The sequence below is a fragment of the Paramormyrops kingsleyae genome, chromosome 3, assembly GCF_048594095.1.
Source record: "Paramormyrops kingsleyae isolate MSU_618 chromosome 3, PKINGS_0.4, whole genome shotgun sequence".
Taxonomy (NCBI): Eukaryota; Metazoa; Chordata; class Actinopteri; order Osteoglossiformes; family Mormyridae; genus Paramormyrops; species Paramormyrops kingsleyae.
Window position 1 is genome coordinate 12,659,243 of NC_132799.1, and position 16,347 is coordinate 12,675,589.

Below are 16,347 nucleotides of genomic sequence, written 5' to 3' on the forward strand. Positions count from 1 at the left end.
GTACAGCCCTGCTATACTTAAATGTTTACAAGTACTTTAAATGGTATAATCGGCATAACGCAGGCTTGATGCAAAATAACGTTGTAGTAAAAGAACAACGATAAAACAGAAATGGTGACCTACTGACACTAGATGGAGCAGTTGTCGTATTACTCTCCAATGACCGACTTTTGCAAACGTGAAAGTGATTGATATGTAGAAAATCATCCTACTACTAAGCGTAATAACCAAGCTGTTGACAATATAATACAATTATTAATAGCTGTCATTATGTACGATGCCTAAAATGTTAAATCATTCTGCCTCTGCCAACAGAAATGGTGATAAAGAGGCAGTGATGTAAAAAGAAAAATAAATATATTGCCTAACCTTAACTATAATCCTTAGGCTCAGGGACCAAACATATATATATATATATATATATATATATATATATGGAATATTTATGTACATTTATAAATTATGCATTCTAAATTGATAGGAAGAGTTCTTAATCTTCTCTGTGGCCAGCCTGGTGCCGATGGATCGCCCTGGCAATATCTTGGTGGTGGTGAACCTGTTCACTTTGCCGTATGGGCAGCAAATGTTACATGTGAGCTGGCTGCAGCGAAACAGCAGGAGGGCCCCGGATCTCGCTAAGGTCACAGTGCAGATGCCCCGCATCTGAACTGCTTGGTGCTTGGTGATTATCTTTTATCTAGCCAGGAGACCCACTTCTCACCCTTGAGGCCAGTGTGCACACCTACGATCCAGTGTGTACAAATCATTTCCCTAATAAAATGGTATTTCCATCCTAGTGAGAACCCAAAGATCAACACATACAAAGGCCCATAAGGACCAGGATGTCAGCCTTAATTGATCTGATCCCTGATTAACATGCAATTACAAGAGGCCATAAAAAGCAAGTTAGAGAGTCCACAAGCTTTAAGACACAGTGGGTGGGTCTTTAATAGATATAGAGACATTGCTCACATAGCTCACTACTGACTGGGCAATGGACCCAGAGACCTTTCTTAAAAGCTCTCCAGGTCTTTGTAACACAAATTAGCAGCTTTCTAAGTGCTGACAATTAAAAGGCTTGGGGAGGGGAGGTAAGTGAATCATAAACAGGTTCACGCACAAACACACACTCATTTAGATAACCCTCTTACACACACACCGAAAAACTCACACAAACAGGCATTCATACACACACTCAGATGCACACCAGCCAGTGTTCACACATACACAGACACACACATATACACACATATACACAACCAGCTGGTTAACTCCCATTTCCTGCGCAAAAAAATGAATCACAACTCTTGCTGCAGAAGTCAGCGTTGTTCTGAAAATAGTCTTCTTACTTCAATTTTCATGTTTGTTTTGACATATAAGAAGAAGCACTACTGATTCAGAGAGAAACTTGACATTTTTTTTGGGATACAAAGGGGGATGTGACATTTGTTGAGAGGTTAAACTCAGCATGAACATCCTCACAAAATCAACAGCCCCCTTGAATTCCACATGATAAATTAACCACTGGATATTACAATGTTAGACTCCACATTAAATGAATTTACAACAAAACACACAACATTACCCACCAGTGAACATTTAATTAGCCCAGAATTCAGGCCATTGTCAATAACAGGCTTCACACAGCAGTAATTCTGCCATAATTAGCCTCAACATAGAGCCTGCTAATACTCAGCACAGTCCTTTGAACTTATAGTACCACATAAAGTCTCACTCATTTATAGAGATGGATATTTCTAAGATTTTTTCAACCAACTCTGTGACTGTGACTCTTTATACTGGTTGGTTGAAACAAAATCTTGGCCTGGATTTTTACTTTCTCTACCTGAAATGTCCACCTCTTCTCATTTACAGCACGTCACCATTTTTCTCCATCAGCCTGAGCAGTAAGACTGCACATCCTCAACATAATCACCCATCACTTCCTGTTTTGCAGAAAGTGCTAATTACACAGCATCATAATCCTTAGAAGGAAAGTCTTTGCCAGCAGAGCTGTCCTAAGTTTTCGGTTATGTATGTACTTTTTCCCCCGTGATGGCATCTGTCCAATGGTGTGATATAGGGCTCTTTGTCTCTGTAAACATGGCAGGTTTGATGCTTTAACCTTTTTAACCCTTTTTGTTATAAACCCCCCCTCCAGGAGGGACCACATCTCATCTTCTTCCCGACACAAACATCCTGCAAGACCAGGGTAGGGCTTGGTCTCATGTGAGGAGGCTTGTTGTAGATGGTATGATTGTCCTTCTGCCATCTGTGTTACAGTCAGTATTCAAAACACTCTCTTCTTGCCTAAGACCTAAGACATAACAGACTCAATATGCCTCCCCTCCTGGGCCTACCAATGTCCAGTTTTGGGATACCAAAATGAGACTAGGATGAGTATTTTTTCCTACATGCTCACTGTCACAACTCAGAAATACTGTACTTTCTAGAGCATGTCAGACAATGTCAGGCAATGATCAATAATTCTGTTAGATTCAGGCAGTGTAAGACCCCCACACAATGCCGAGAGGTGATTTGTACAGTTTATATAAGAAATCACATATCTAAACAAAACCAAAAAAAAAGAAAGCTGGGATGAATCTACCAGGAAATAAAGAAGCCAGATTAATTAGCTGGTGATGGTGATATTTGTATAGTGGCTAAATATTGAGGATGGTACAGTGTTCTAGTATAACTGTGTACATAGAATCAAACATATTAGTGTCCCCACAGACATGGCAAATAAAAGAAACATCTGGCTGCCTTCAAGCAGTCATGGGTATACAAGCAGGTGATGATTTAAAAGAAGTGGCTTTTTGTTTTCATTGAAATGTGAGTTTCTTTAAAGCAACACGTAGTACATTGGGATGCCTGAGTGGACACATTTCTGCTGACTGCTACAGCTGGGACAGAAATTCTTGTGTCAACTCACATAATGTGAAAATAGCAGAACACAGCTGCAATTGGTGTATATACAAGACCATACTTCCAAAGATAACACAGAAAGTACAATGACGGCAGAAAGAGGAACCAGAAAACTGATCTGAATTATCATTCCAAATAAAAAGTTGCCACAGCATACTCTAATGGTACTGTGGACTTTTTCATTAAAGTATTGCATGACGAAGTAAACCAAGAAATTAGATTTTGTGTAATGGTGAGTAACAGAATAGCCTGACCTACAAAGAAGCGAACATGAAGGCAGTGGTATATATTTAGTTAGGGCATAATTGTACAAATAACTCTGCCTTGTCTCAGCACTATCCCGCTATCTCTCGTTCTGCTGCAGCCGGCTTCTACCTCAGCTCTCCAACGGCGTCATAAATAATCTGAACTCTGCCCCCTGCTGCTTCATTTTAGCATTATCCCAGCAATCTCCCGTTCTGGGCGTTCTGGTGCATCCGGCTGGTATCTCAGCTCTCCACTAGCCAATTATAAACGATCTAAGCGCTGCCCCCTGCTGCCTCATCTCAGCAGTGTCACCCCGATACCAGGACTTTGTCTCTGGTTCTCCGTTGTTCGTGTCCCGTTTCTTGGACAGTTACAGTCCCGACACAACAAATACCCACAAATTTAAAATGAATAAGTAATCGGTTTACTCTACTTCTCGGTAACCTGTCATTCACTGTTACTACGTCCTCCGTTGGGAAAGTTCCATGTGTGAATACCTGTTTATGTGTATGTAACATTTTCCGAGAATTTACAATTTAAATTTACTATTGTAGCATTCAAATACCGATATTAAGGTACTAATAATCTTCCAACGAATATATTAATAAACTATATATTATGTTTATCTCATGTGGAGTATTATTATCCTACTATATTTATAACATTATATTCCCATCCAGACCCATGAGCTTAAATAGAATTATTGTCGGTACAGACATATTGCAGGACACCTGAGACGCCGCGGATGCCCGGCTCGGTGTCGGGGGCGCGCGCTGCCGTGGACGCGCAGCGGGCGTGTGACGTGAGGCGCCAGTGGGGCCCGATGCCGGCGCACGGAGCGCAGGGACGCTGCCGCATGTCCTACTGTACGCCTTGGGAAGCTGCAGCGGAAGCCGCGTGTGGCGGACACTGGGACGGCCGTGGAGCGTCGCGGCGGTAAGTGCGTCGCGGCGTCTTGGCGGACGCGCCATTGTTTGTCGCGTAGGAGGGCGGGCTGACGGCGGATCGTATCTCCGGCTTTTCTGACAGACGGACGAGGTTCTGCTGTTCACGCCTTAACATGCAGGCATTGTCAGCCCGTCTTTTTCCACTGTCTGCCTCCGCGCACTCGGAGCATATCTAGGGTGATTATGAAGCTACCGTTTATATATTTTCGAGGATTCCTTTGCAAATAATAGCCAGTTAGCTAGCTAGCTATCGGTAACCTTTCGAGTTGGTTTTGGGATACAACAGCCAGCTATGAAGCTGGCTAAACTTGTTATTGAAGTAGACTGTATGGCCCTCGGCTGTGGGGCTAATATTTGTAATAGCATTTCACCGTGACAAACCCGACGACACTCATTGTGTACTGTATGTGAACCCTTACGCTTAGTGTCTTGCGTGTTTATGTAGCGTCGGCACTGCAGTCGTCTGAGACATACGCTGTCTGTCTATTTGGTGTCGGTATTCTGGATGCCTGAAACACACGTGACGGTGTATGTACGGTCAGTACTATATCTTTCTCATGTTCTTTTGTGTGTCTGTGGTCAGTAATGTGGCCGAGTCGTACATGTGTGTTTATGTAGTGATAGTATTGTATCTGGCTCCAAGTCTCGTGCAAGTGTACATACGGCCACTACTATATCTGGCTTAATGTCTCGTGCCTGTTTACATACGGCCAGTACTGTTTCTGTCTCCCAAGTCTCGTGCCTGTGTATATACGGTCAGTACTGTATCTGTCTGTGTCTCCAAGTCTCGTGCCTGTGATTATACGGTCAGTACTGTATCTGTCTCCAAGTCTTGTGCTTGTGTATTTACGGTCAGTACTGTATCTGCCTCCAGGTTTCGTGCCTGTGTATATACGGTCAGTACTGTATCTGGCTTGTGCTTGTGTGTATACGGTCAGTATTGTAGCAGTTTGAGTCATTGTGTGTCTGGCTATGTATGGTAGCTGTTTGAGTCATACAGGTCTGTATATATGGTTGGTTCTGCAGACGGTTCTTCCTAGACCCAGCAACCCAGACAGTGTCACACCTTTAACTGTGCGTACATTAACTAGCACTTGTGCTTGACGTCTATTTATCACTTCACAAACCACGTGTCTGTGGCTTTTGCGGTAGCGAACAGTAAGAATAACAGTTTATGTGGAGGCTCTACATAATTTCCCAGTTGACGGGCGAGGGCACAGCTATCCAGATTACCTTTAAGAAATATATAAGTGTATGGCTGATTATGTAATTTTATTAAGCCAATATGGTTAAGGACCTGTCTGATGGATCACTTAGTTACTTAGTAAGGTTTTTGTGTTGAGGATTTTAAAAGTAAAGGCATGCAGACAGGCTTCATATAAAGCACATTAGAATCTCCATGGTTACTTTGAAGTCCCCAAAGTCTACCTTCACTGACATGCTTGTCTTACATTTTACCCAAATTTCAGACTTATTTTGTGGGCTGAGTTTTAAATAACTTGTAAGTATTCTTCATTGGAATTGGAAAGTAAAATGTAATCAGTATTTTATTTCTTATTCTTTTTTTTATGATATATTTTAGAATTTAGGCCATGCAACTTGCTTCTTTTCATTATATCCTTTGGTAGTTGAATAATGTACCCACTTAAGTGTTTATATGGCAGTAATCACACCAAGTCTGGCAGCTGTGTTTCTAGGTAGGAATTTACTCTGGAAATGTTTGGATTTTGGAATGTTTCTCTTAAACGTATGAATTAGGTGTTTTGAATTATTAAGCATTTCAACTGCAGTCAGACTGAAAGTCTGTGTATTTCTGTTGTAAATGGTTGCACTGACTTATGGGTAGTCAAGGCCTGTTTCTGATGCTGGTCTAAGGAATGAACCCAAGTAAGGTGAATCTGTCTGGTGCTCTGGGTCTCTGCCCTTGGGTTTGGGCAGAAAACCTTTTATGGTTCTTGAATAATTGATGATGTCGCTGATTTCTTCAAAATGGTTCATATTGGTCGTCGTTTGGCACAGGTAAGCTGATATCTACTGAAACAGCTTCCTAGTGTGACTATAAATGCTACTGGCATCATTTCTGTGTGTGGTGCCAGCCTGAGCCTGTGCAACTGTCAGTGCCCCCTCCTGTCAGACACCTGTCTTACTGTATCCACCCTGAAAGTGGAGACCTTGGCCTTTTATGCATCTTTTGCTCTGGCAGGCCTCATTCTCCTGCAGCCGTGAACAGGATTCAGGGCACAGTGTGTGGTATGCTTTATGGGACCCTCGTGGCTCCTTGAGTCAGCCACTGGGTTTGGATGTTTGGAAAGTCTTAGAGGCTCGAGAAATGAGATGGTAGTTCCACTGGCGGTGTTGGGGGGAATGGACCAACTGGTGTGTCAGAAGAGTTGACCAATCAGGGAGCGCCTGTCACTCGCTGTGATACCATCGTTTGCTTAGTCTGCTTATTTACTCTGGGATATTTTGTCGGGAGTAATATCGCTCATTAATCAGCTGCTGAATGCCAGCTTGTTTTGTGCAAGCTAATTGTTTTCTCATGTAAACAAGCCCACGGAAATATGTGTGTGGCTGAGCTGTGGCTGAGCGGGTCAGCTGAAAACGGCTGGGTGTTTGCTTTCTTAGGCTCTGAACACGAGGTTTGCATTTCAGCAGCTTGGCACAACGCTAATGCGGCAGAATGCGGACGAATATTGTTAAGGATGGAGCTGCTTGCAGGAGGGCCCTTGAGAGTTTACGGCCACCCCCCACCAAGCTACCAGCCGGCCAAACCGCTGGCTCACTTCTGTGCTAGTGTGGGCTTTTTTTTGTCATTACCAGGCATGGCAGTGGGTCAGCTTGCCTCTTTGTATGTGGCATTCTGTTCTGGCTGTAGAAGTGCTAATGGCATTTTGGATGTCTGGTGTCGTTTGGGGTCTCAGATACTGTCAGGAGAGAATGGTCTGGTGAAAGCAGGGCACTGAATAGATAGAGCTCTGTGGTGTCTGCGCTTTAGTTCAGTTATTGGACTTCTGAGGAAGGAAAATGGAGTGTGTGCGGGTGTACGTTCATCTGTGTGTGTGAATTATGTTTATGTTACATTGTTGGGTCCAAATGTTCCCCACAATGTGATAAAAATCTGTTTTTTTGACATTGTGGGGACCATTTTTCAGGTCCCCACAAAGATCTGTGACTGCAATGGGCTGGGTAGGGGTTAAAGTCGGGATTAGAGATTCCCCAAACCTGTGATTGTGTGCATGCGTCTCAGTGTGCCTGTGTGTACCTGTGTGAATTCAGGGCTGTCTGCAGGTACTCAGAAGTATAAATCAGCCTTTAGCAAGAAGGGCTGACATCAGCACTGTACTTCAGGGTGCTTGTCAGACTCGATTGATATTAAACCTCTAAGCATTTAACTTACTTTTTAGTAAATTAGTCTTTTGCCAATTTATCTTAGTTTGGACAACGAACATGTGTAAATGTATTGGGTGTATAGTACCTCCTTGGTGGATGGCACAGCATGTTTTTGACTATAGCATTCTCCTGTTAAGGATAATGTTTTGTACAGAAACCAATGGTTTTAGCTGTTGGAAAGACCTCATGTTGATCTGCTCTTTGGAATAACTGAAGTAAAAGTAAGGACTGATTCTACCATATTTGCCCTCTGTTACTCAGTAAAGGTATGGCTGTCATATATAAATGGATGTTTGGGATTGAATTCCTTTATGGAGGCTGTCTCTGACAGCTTAAAGTCTCCCTCCTTGTGAAAATATTGTTCAGTGTCTGTAGTGTACATTAAATCTCTGTATGTAATAACGATTTTGGGTGAGAAGGCTAATATTTTTTGTGTCTTGAGTTGTAGGTGTTGAGAAGAGAAATTTTTGTTGAATGCCCAGAATTCAGCTTCCCAAGATTGAACCATGAACAAAAACAAGCGGGAGAAGGAGTTCTACAGTTTGGATGTTGGCGATTCCACATTCACTGTTCTCAAGCGCTACCAGAACTTAAGGCCCATTGGCTCAGGTGCACAGGGAATCGTCTGGTAAGTCTGTTGGCTGTCAGTACAGTAGGTCATTTTCAGCCCATGCATGGAGGTTCCTTTGTAGCTCCTAGTATTCCAAACGGCTGCACATTTAGCAGTTTGAGAGTTACTGAACACAATGGGAGACAGGGTTAGGCTTGTTTGTTGGCTGGTGTCCTTGGTTGAGCATTGCGTGGTGATCTTTGCTGTGCTTTGGCGTTTGGCTAGTGTTCTTGTGGTCCTAGGCTAGTGTTCTGCCCCCAAACTTGTTCTAATTTTGCTTTGTTTCACTTCACTTTCAGCTCCGCTTATGACCACTGCCTCGAGCGAAACGTGGCCATCAAGAAGCTCAGCCGGCCCTTTCAGAACCAGACACATGCTAAGCGAGCTTACAGGGAGCTGGTGCTTATGAAATGCGTGAACCATAAAAACGTAAGTTCACAGTGCTGGACCGGCCCATGGATCCATGCGAGGCCCTGAGTACGACCAGTGCTCAGTCTTGTATGGGTGTTAATAATACCACTATGAATGGGTGTCTGGTGTGACTCAAACCGCTACAGGTCCTGGTGGACATCCTGTGGTAGATTGCATGGAAGCTGCTAATAGGTCACCTAAAGCAAGGGGTGAGGTCACCTTACCAAAGCCCCTTCCCTGCTGTTTACTATTAACTACAAATGGTCATTCTATGAGTGAGGAAGGTGAATCTCACCCCTCACTCTGTGTCAGTCCAGGGTAGGCAGCCGTTTTTTGGGGTACGCAGATGCCTTTAAGGAGTAGGAATGTTCTTCTATAATTGCTTTGCAGATCCATCCATTTGGTGATGTCAGTGTTACCTGTATTCCACACTTTACTGTAGGATGTGTTAAGAAATGTGTAAATGGTCAAAGTTATAACATATATTTCATTTCTTATCTCCACAGATTATTGGCCTGTTAAATGTATTTACTCCTCAAAAAACACTTGATGAATTCCAGGATGTGTGAGTATTTGTTCTTAAATACATGTTTTTTTTTTCATAGTACTTGTGGTGTGACTGTGATTTAATACTGCTTAGGAGTAGCATAACCCATGTTGTCTGTGTTATAGTGTCAGTGCATTGAAGGTAAGACATATGGTATATGACATTAATATGAATATGGATTTAACATTTAATTGATGACATAAAGATTATTATTCAGACAGACAATTGCGAAGTGCGCCTTGGTGTAGCTGCTAGCTGAATTCCCCCAGTGGTTCTGTGGTCTGGGGCTGTGGCCCAGTTCTCAGTTCTCATTTTTTTTTTTTGAGAACTTGCTGGACAGTGAAGCAGCAGCAGGACCAGCCATGAGATTGTGACATGAGGATATGAGTGTTGGGTCACCTCAGGTGCTGAGCCACTGTCTTTGATCTCCCCATGTCTGTTCACAGGTACCTGGTGATGGAGCTGATGGACGCCAACCTGTGTCAGGTGATCCAGATGGAGCTGGACCACGAGCGCCTGTCCTACCTGCTCTACCAGATGCTGTGTGGGATCAAGCACCTGCACTCTGCTGGGATCATCCACAGGGTGAGACTCCTCTCCACATCCCTGTTGGACAGGCCTCCCCTTGATATGTTTGAAATTCAATTACACCATAATTTAACCTTTTTTACCTTCTCATGATGAAAGGAAGATTTCTTTTTCAAAGCATTGGTATTAATTGGGAGAAGTAGTTCAGAGCCTGATAGACTGTGCTGATAAATAATGTTAAATGCTTTATGTGCCATTTGCACAAATACAGGTATTCTGTAATCCTTCTTTTCGCCTCCTCCATCTTGCTTTCCTTAGCTTGGGGGTCACAGCACAGGGTCAGCCAATGTGTGGCACCCCTGGAGCTGCAGTGTTAAGGGCCTTGCTCAAGGGCCCCAGATTTGTGACCGTTCTGCTGAGGCCAAGGCTCAAACCGGCCCGATCACGGGCACAGAGACTGAGCCACTCACTGCCCCATAGGTTTTTAGGCTTTTAATATGACTTGTGGGTTGGGTTTTCACTGCGACCTTCTTCCTGTCCACCCACAGGATCTGAAACCAAGTAACATCGTAGTGAAATCCGACTGCACCCTGAAGATCCTGGACTTCGGTCTGGCCCGGACGGCGGCCACGGGTCTGCTGATGACGCCCTACGTGGTGACGCGCTACTATCGGGCTCCCGAGGTCATCCTGGGGATGGGGTACCAGGCAAATGGTGAGTGACTTCCTGTTTCCACACTGATGTACTGATGTCATAGAGACCCTGGAACACTCTGCAACTGGAGTTGATGATCAGTATTAGAGAAACACAAGTTATTAGCGGAATTAAATCTTTGTGCTATGGGTCACGTGACGCATTTTCTCATGGAGACTTCCCTGCACGTATGCGTGCCGTGTCTGATCCCGAAGCTGGCCTGGCCTGCAGTGCGCACGTACACATGTGAGGGTGCTGGCCAGCTCCTTTCCTGAGTCCAACCTGCTCACTCACTGCTCTGCTGTTGTTCTCTCCTCCTGTCTGTGCCACGCGCTCTTAGTGGACATTTGGTCTGTGGGGTGCATTATGGCAGAAATGGTTCGCCACAAAATCCTCTTCCCGGGACGGGACTGTATCCTTGTGCTGCTGCCTGTGATCAGCTGGGCCTCAGCTGTCCAAAGCGCCTTTGCACTCCGAATGGGCGGAACACAGATGGCCCGTGTTCCACGTCGGTGTCATTTTAATTCAGCTATGTCCGCAGTAGTAACTGGTGGTTTGAAGGTGGGTTTCAGTTCATAGAAAGGTGGTTTTCTCGTATCCTCACTGGTTATGTCCGAATATTGTACTCAGCTTTGTCCCCTGAGTCGCCACCATTCCGAGACATGATGGAATGCCGTAAGTGTGTAAATGCTTTATAAGCAGCTTAGCTTGCTCGAAGGTTTAACTGTTTCAGTCCATGTGTTCTGAATGTGGACGGGCCTCTGAGCCGCACTCGCTGGCTCTGTCCTGCATGTCCCCACCCCCCCCCACCCCGTCCCCTCTATTCACCATACATTGGTGCGTCACCGTTTATCAGTTCTTTTCATTTTCGCTTGTGTGTTCTGCATGTTAATTTTATGTCCTTCATTTTTTCAGTTGATGTCTGGTCTGTTGGCTGCATCATGGCTGAAATGGTCAGAGGTAGTGTGTTGTTTCCCGGTACGGATCGTATCCTTACCTGTACTCCATTCATCATGTGTGTGTTTGGATGTTCCCTTGGATACCATTGCTTCTTGCCATGCTGGCGTCATGCCTCATCATCAGAGTTGTACACACTGCCTGCCTCTCTAGTGTACTTGTCCCCTCACTGACCAGCATACAGACCCATCCAGACCAGAGTCTCTATTGTCTTTTCTGGTTGCTGTTTGATTAGTGGTGTGCTTGGAATGCTGGGTAAGGTTGGTCCCTCTGCAGGATTGTGTATAGCTAAAGTGTCGGAGGCTCTGGATGGATCACGTTGCCCACACTTTGTGTCAGAGTTTGTGTGGGCCGCTCCACGAAGGCTGTGTCGTCCTTAAATGCATCCCATCAGACATCGACCAGTGGAACAAGGTCATTGAGCAGCTGGGCACACCGTCACAGGACTTCCTGATGAAGCTGAATCAGTCTGTGCGCACCTATGTGGAGAACAGACCTCGCTACGCCGGATACAGCTTCGAGAAGCTCTTCCCCGACGTGCTCTTCCCGGCCGACTCCGAACACAGCAAGCTGAAGGGTGAGATCTCTGCTTTCCTAGAAGTAATCTGGGTCATGCTGTGCCCTGGTCCTGTCCATGTGTTTCTGTTAATGAAACGTGGGCTACAACTGAGGAACACTGAGACCGGATACTCATTTACCAACATCACCGACCATGTCGTCCAGATGGACTGCATGAATATGCTTTTGTGTAATGATAAATATTTATGGTTGGCAAGGTTGTGGTAGCCTCTGATTTTATCTTGCAGCGAGCCAGGCCAGGGACCTGCTGTCGAAAATGCTGGTGATTGATGCATCAAAGCGCATCTCTGTGGACGAGGCCCTGCAGCACCCCTATATCAACGTGTGGTACGATCCCACTGAGGTGGAAGGGGTAAGTGATAAAATGCAGCATGGGTTGAACCATGAACATGGGGGGGGTGGGGGCACTGTGTTCCTTTTCGCGACACCCCTTACACTCTCACTTTCTGAGGGCTGTCCGTAGCTTCCAGTCTCACCCTTGTTCCTCTGCCCCTCCCATAGCCCCCGCCGCTGATCACAGACAAGCAGCTGGACGAGCGGGAGCACACAGTGGATGAATGGAAAGGTAGCGTGACCCCGGCCGGCCAATGGCACGCCGCATGTAACTCGAGGCTGGGCCTGTGTGCGCGATGGACATGTCTCCGTATCGCTTACGCCCAGTGAGCCAGATGAGCTCATCCCGTAGGCCTATACCGTGATAATGACTGCTGACTTTTTTAGAGCTTAAATTAGAAGGATGAATATTGCTTATTCTCACGTGACAAATGTCACGGCGCACCCGAAGGCTCCAATACCATCCACATCATCCGCTTCTCACTCTGCTTCTCACCGCTTTTCCTTACTCCTTCTGTCTCATTTTAGAGCTCATATACAAGGAGGTCCTGGAGTGGGAGGAGAGGACGAAAAATGGGGTGATCCGTGGCCAGCCAGCTTCCCTAGGTTAGTTACAAAGGGGGCTGTTCCCTGTTTGTCAGTGTGTGACAGATGGTGCCTCTGTGTGTGTGTATAGACTCTTCCGGTTGTATTGACGCTGAATGGTGATAACATGGATGCTGGAACTTGAAAGCATGGCTGTTTGTTCTCGGAATCTGTGTGTATGTGTGTGTGCGTATGAATAATGTAGCAGGGCACAGCTGATTCCCATGCTGTTATCGGGCGCTTAAGATCTCCCCCCCCCCCCACAAAAGGGCTGGCTAATGGGACTCCTTCCTCAGGCCCCCATGGCTCCTCCGGCCCCCAGGCCGTTATCACTCAGTCACAGCCAATCAAGTACGCCCTCTTACGGCTTATGGCTCCCAGAGGCTCATTAATATTGATGTTTTCAGGGGATGGATCTGCACAAACACACTCAGTCAAAAGGTTTTTAAAATGTCATTCATATAATTATAACTGCCTGCATATGTGCAGACGTGACGATGAGTGGGCTCTGTATCATTGTGCATTTCAGAAACTTAGATGTTGTGGAAGAGGAATGTTCTGGTACAAATTCAGTCCTTTTTCTTATTACTGGGCCAAGTGCTTTCCTGCCTGGTGGGGGTGATGTGGGGCAGTGGGGTGGATGGTGTCCCACACTGGGTCAGTCTTCTGATGGTAATGCTCTGCTTCTCATAGCACAGGTGCAGCCGTGATGGGCGGCTCCCAGAACCCATCCTCGTGCTCCTCCGTCAACGACGTGTCCTCCATGTCCACCGACCCCACCATGGCCTCTGACACGGACAGCAGCCTGGAGACCTCAGCTGGCACGCTGGGCTGCTGCAGATGACCTCCTGACCTGCATCTCCCTGTTCCCTTGGCCAGTCTCTAGGATGCTTTGGCTTCTTTTTGGGGTTTTTTGACTGTAAATAATCATGGCACGTATTTTATCCCCTAGCAGGAATTTGAGAACATATATATATTAAAAAAAAAAAAACACTAAAGTGTCTGCTTAATTTTAACTATGATCAATTAGTACTTCTTTTTAAGCTACAGCAATACCATTTTGCCATATGATTGCAGAATGATCAGTTTAGTACAGTGTTTCCCGACTCAATCATCAGGGACCCACAGATGGTCCATGTTTTTGCTCCCTTTCGGCTCCCTGCCAGAAAGTCCACATTTTTGCAAAAACACGGACTGTCTGCGGGTCCCTAAGGATCTGATTGGGAAACACTGGTTTAGGTTTTATGGTGGAAATGTTTTGAAACTTTTCTTTTCTTTGCTGTGACCTGTCTCCTTTCCAGCCTGAGTGATTTTTGCTTTTCCTTAAAAGGCTGTAAAAACGGTCTTCCGGGCTCCTTCTCAGCCAGTGGATTTTCAAAGGCACGGTCCACTTTGCATTTTTGAAGCATCCAGCATGGGACTGTCTAATTAGCCTACTTTGTATGACGCTTTCAGTTTAAGACGCAGCATTTTGATACATTTTTTGTTATAGATCATCTCTGAGGAACCTTTGCTGCCTCATCCTTTTCTGCACAGTGTGCTCATCCAGTAGGATTTGGTGATAGTTCTTGACAGCTGTAAGTTTTGCAGGTAACCAGGGAGAAGTGTTACAGTAACATCAAAGATGTATTGGGGTTAGGGTTGTGCTTCCCACGTCTCTGCGCTGTTTGGCTCCATACGGACGAGTGTCACTGTGGCAAGCTGTATAGCTGGGAGTTGCTGGTGGCAGCCACCTGTAAATAAACTTCAGGTGTAACAGAGGGTGACGACGGTTGCTGGTTCGTTAGCTATTGCGTTGCCTGGTAACAGGCCAGATCGTAGGTTTGGATCCTGAGGTTCCAGTGTTTTGCGTGGGAGTCTGGCAAAGAAATCCTGTTAGCTGGTTTTATAACAGTATCATGGTGGCTCAAGTATGTATTAAAGTAGCGTTTTAACTGAGTTTCAGTACAGTTATGTGTCACTTTTAGTGCTTTATTTGATTCATTTAATGAAACACTGGACCTGTGAGTGGTTGCAGCTTCACTTCTGCGCTCTTTGCGTGTTGATTTGCTTTACGGCGAACAAAAAGCTCCGGACTGGAGGAGCTGAAGCTGTACGATATGAGAAGCCAACGCAGTAACGGCATCCTTTCAAAGTGGCTTGTTTTACTTACTAAAGGGAAAAGTGCCTGCAGCTGCTGCACGTTCATTCCTGAATGACTAGGAGACAAGAATTTGCTTTGTGAGAATTTGTGTCTGAATTTGTGAATGGCTGTTTTATTTTCCCGCTATTCCCTCACATTTTAGGGCGGCTAGTACAAATCTATTTTTTTACTGCTTCGACGAACCCAAAGGTTGGGAAAGGTAATCTGAGAAAGGGACACTTCAAAATGTCATGGAGCATTTTTAAAAGTTATTTTTAAGATACCATGGGCAGTTTGGTCAGGTTTTTCATCAAAGTAATTTTCTTTTTGAAGTATGACGACTTTTCTCAAATCCCCTGATACATGTCAGATTGTGTTGTGTTAAAGCTGTGTTGGACGGCTGAGGGAGAACCGATTGGAGCAGATCTGTGTGTCAGAGCACAATATCGTACACGTTTGGCATGTGTGTCTGGTCTGTGACCCGGGGTACCTCTGAAAAGGGTGGACTCCTCACGGATTTTGTGTTTAAGTGCTCTTATTTTCGTGACTGATTTGGAGCCCCCTTCTGGTGCAGTCAGAGCTCTGCCTCCCCACTGCATTAGGGGGTGTTGGATCACATTTAAAAATAGACTTTGATGAACTACCTCACACTAAATTACTCTGAGTCCCTGCATAAACTCAGCTGCCCACATTCGCTAGAGAAAACAAATGTGAAATAAAGGATTTCGTTATTTATTTATTTGAAATTGTACAATTGTCAATATTAGGATACTTCTGCTATTGTACATTGTGTACTTCACTGATGAGTACAAAAACTTCATGTATTTTTTTTTTTGTTTGTTTTTCTACTGTTCATGTGCAATACCCTCTACGTACTTATGTGTGTAGCATGTGGTGGACTTTGCCATGTATATGTCGAAAATGTTTGGTACTGTCAATCCACATTGTTTTTTTTTTTTTGTTTTTTTTTAATAAACTAAACTGATTTTCTATGGCTGGGCACCATTGTTGTGCTATAACCAGCTTTGTCTCCTCCGCGTCTGCCCAGGTGGGACTGGCTACATGTGCGACCATATTGAGCAAAGGCACAGGAACATGCTGGTCTGTAATGTATGTTAATCAGGGCAGCCATGCAACTCGACAGGAGAGCGTGGTCCTGGGTTTCTCTATCGCACATTGGGGGGGGGGGTGGTGAGAGTGGGCACTACTGTCAGTGTGTCCACTGGAGTCTAATTATGCCAACTTTAACTTTAAAACAATAAACTGGGAAACTGACATCATGTGTCTGTCTTAGCCCTCCATCTGTCTGTGACATTGTGAACATGAGCATCGGAGGAAATGCAGTTGGCCACAGACGGTTTTGTACGCTTGTGGGTTGTGTTCATGTGTATAGTGTCATTTTTCTCTGTACGCAAATCATTTTATTTTGGGGAAAATGTGAAAAAATTTTCCAGCTAAACATATAGTAAGC

The 16,347-nt window shown here is 45.0% G+C and overlaps 1 protein-coding gene across 8 annotated transcripts; it reads left to right on the forward strand.

The window, feature by feature from the left end:
- Positions 1-3,952: 3,952 nt before the first annotated feature.
- Positions 3,953-15,866, forward strand: mapk8a (mitogen-activated protein kinase 8a). Of its 8 annotated transcripts, none has more exons than XM_023824162.2 (13): positions 3,954-4,110; positions 4,567-4,658; positions 7,960-8,139; positions 8,421-8,550; positions 9,039-9,097; positions 9,526-9,664; positions 10,156-10,321; positions 11,216-11,287; positions 11,652-11,834; positions 12,064-12,188; positions 12,338-12,401; positions 12,698-12,775; positions 13,453-15,866. In XM_023824162.2, exons 3-13 carry the CDS (start codon positions 8,018-8,020, stop codon positions 13,596-13,598), a joined length of 1,284 nt encoding a protein of 427 aa, XP_023679930.1. In that variant the 5' UTR covers positions 3,954-4,110; positions 4,567-4,658; positions 7,960-8,017; the 3' UTR covers positions 13,599-15,866. The 8 variants fall into 8 exon arrangements, with proteins under 8 accessions (XP_072565733.1, XP_072565734.1, XP_023679929.1 ...); XM_023824160.2 differs by lacking the exon at positions 3,954-4,110 and adding an exon at positions 4,129-4,298; XM_023824164.2 differs by lacking the exon at positions 3,954-4,110 and adding an exon at positions 4,129-4,298 and having other exon boundaries at positions 7,994-8,139.
- Positions 15,867-16,347: the final 481 nt, after the last annotated feature.

Excerpts from the sequence above, each read along its gene's own strand:
- mapk8a (XM_072709632.1), top strand. The coding sequence starts at position 8,018 with ATGAACAAAAACAAGCGGGAGAAGGAGTTCTACAGTTTGGATGTTGGC. Across the intron at positions 9,098-9,525 it reads CTTGATGAATTCCAGGATGT|GTACCTGGTGATGGAGCTGA; the intron begins GTGAGTATTTGT and ends GTCTGTTCACAG. Across the intron at positions 10,322-10,640 it reads GATGGGGTACCAGGCAAATG|TGGACATTTGGTCTGTGGGG; the intron begins GTGAGTGACTTC and ends ACGCGCTCTTAG.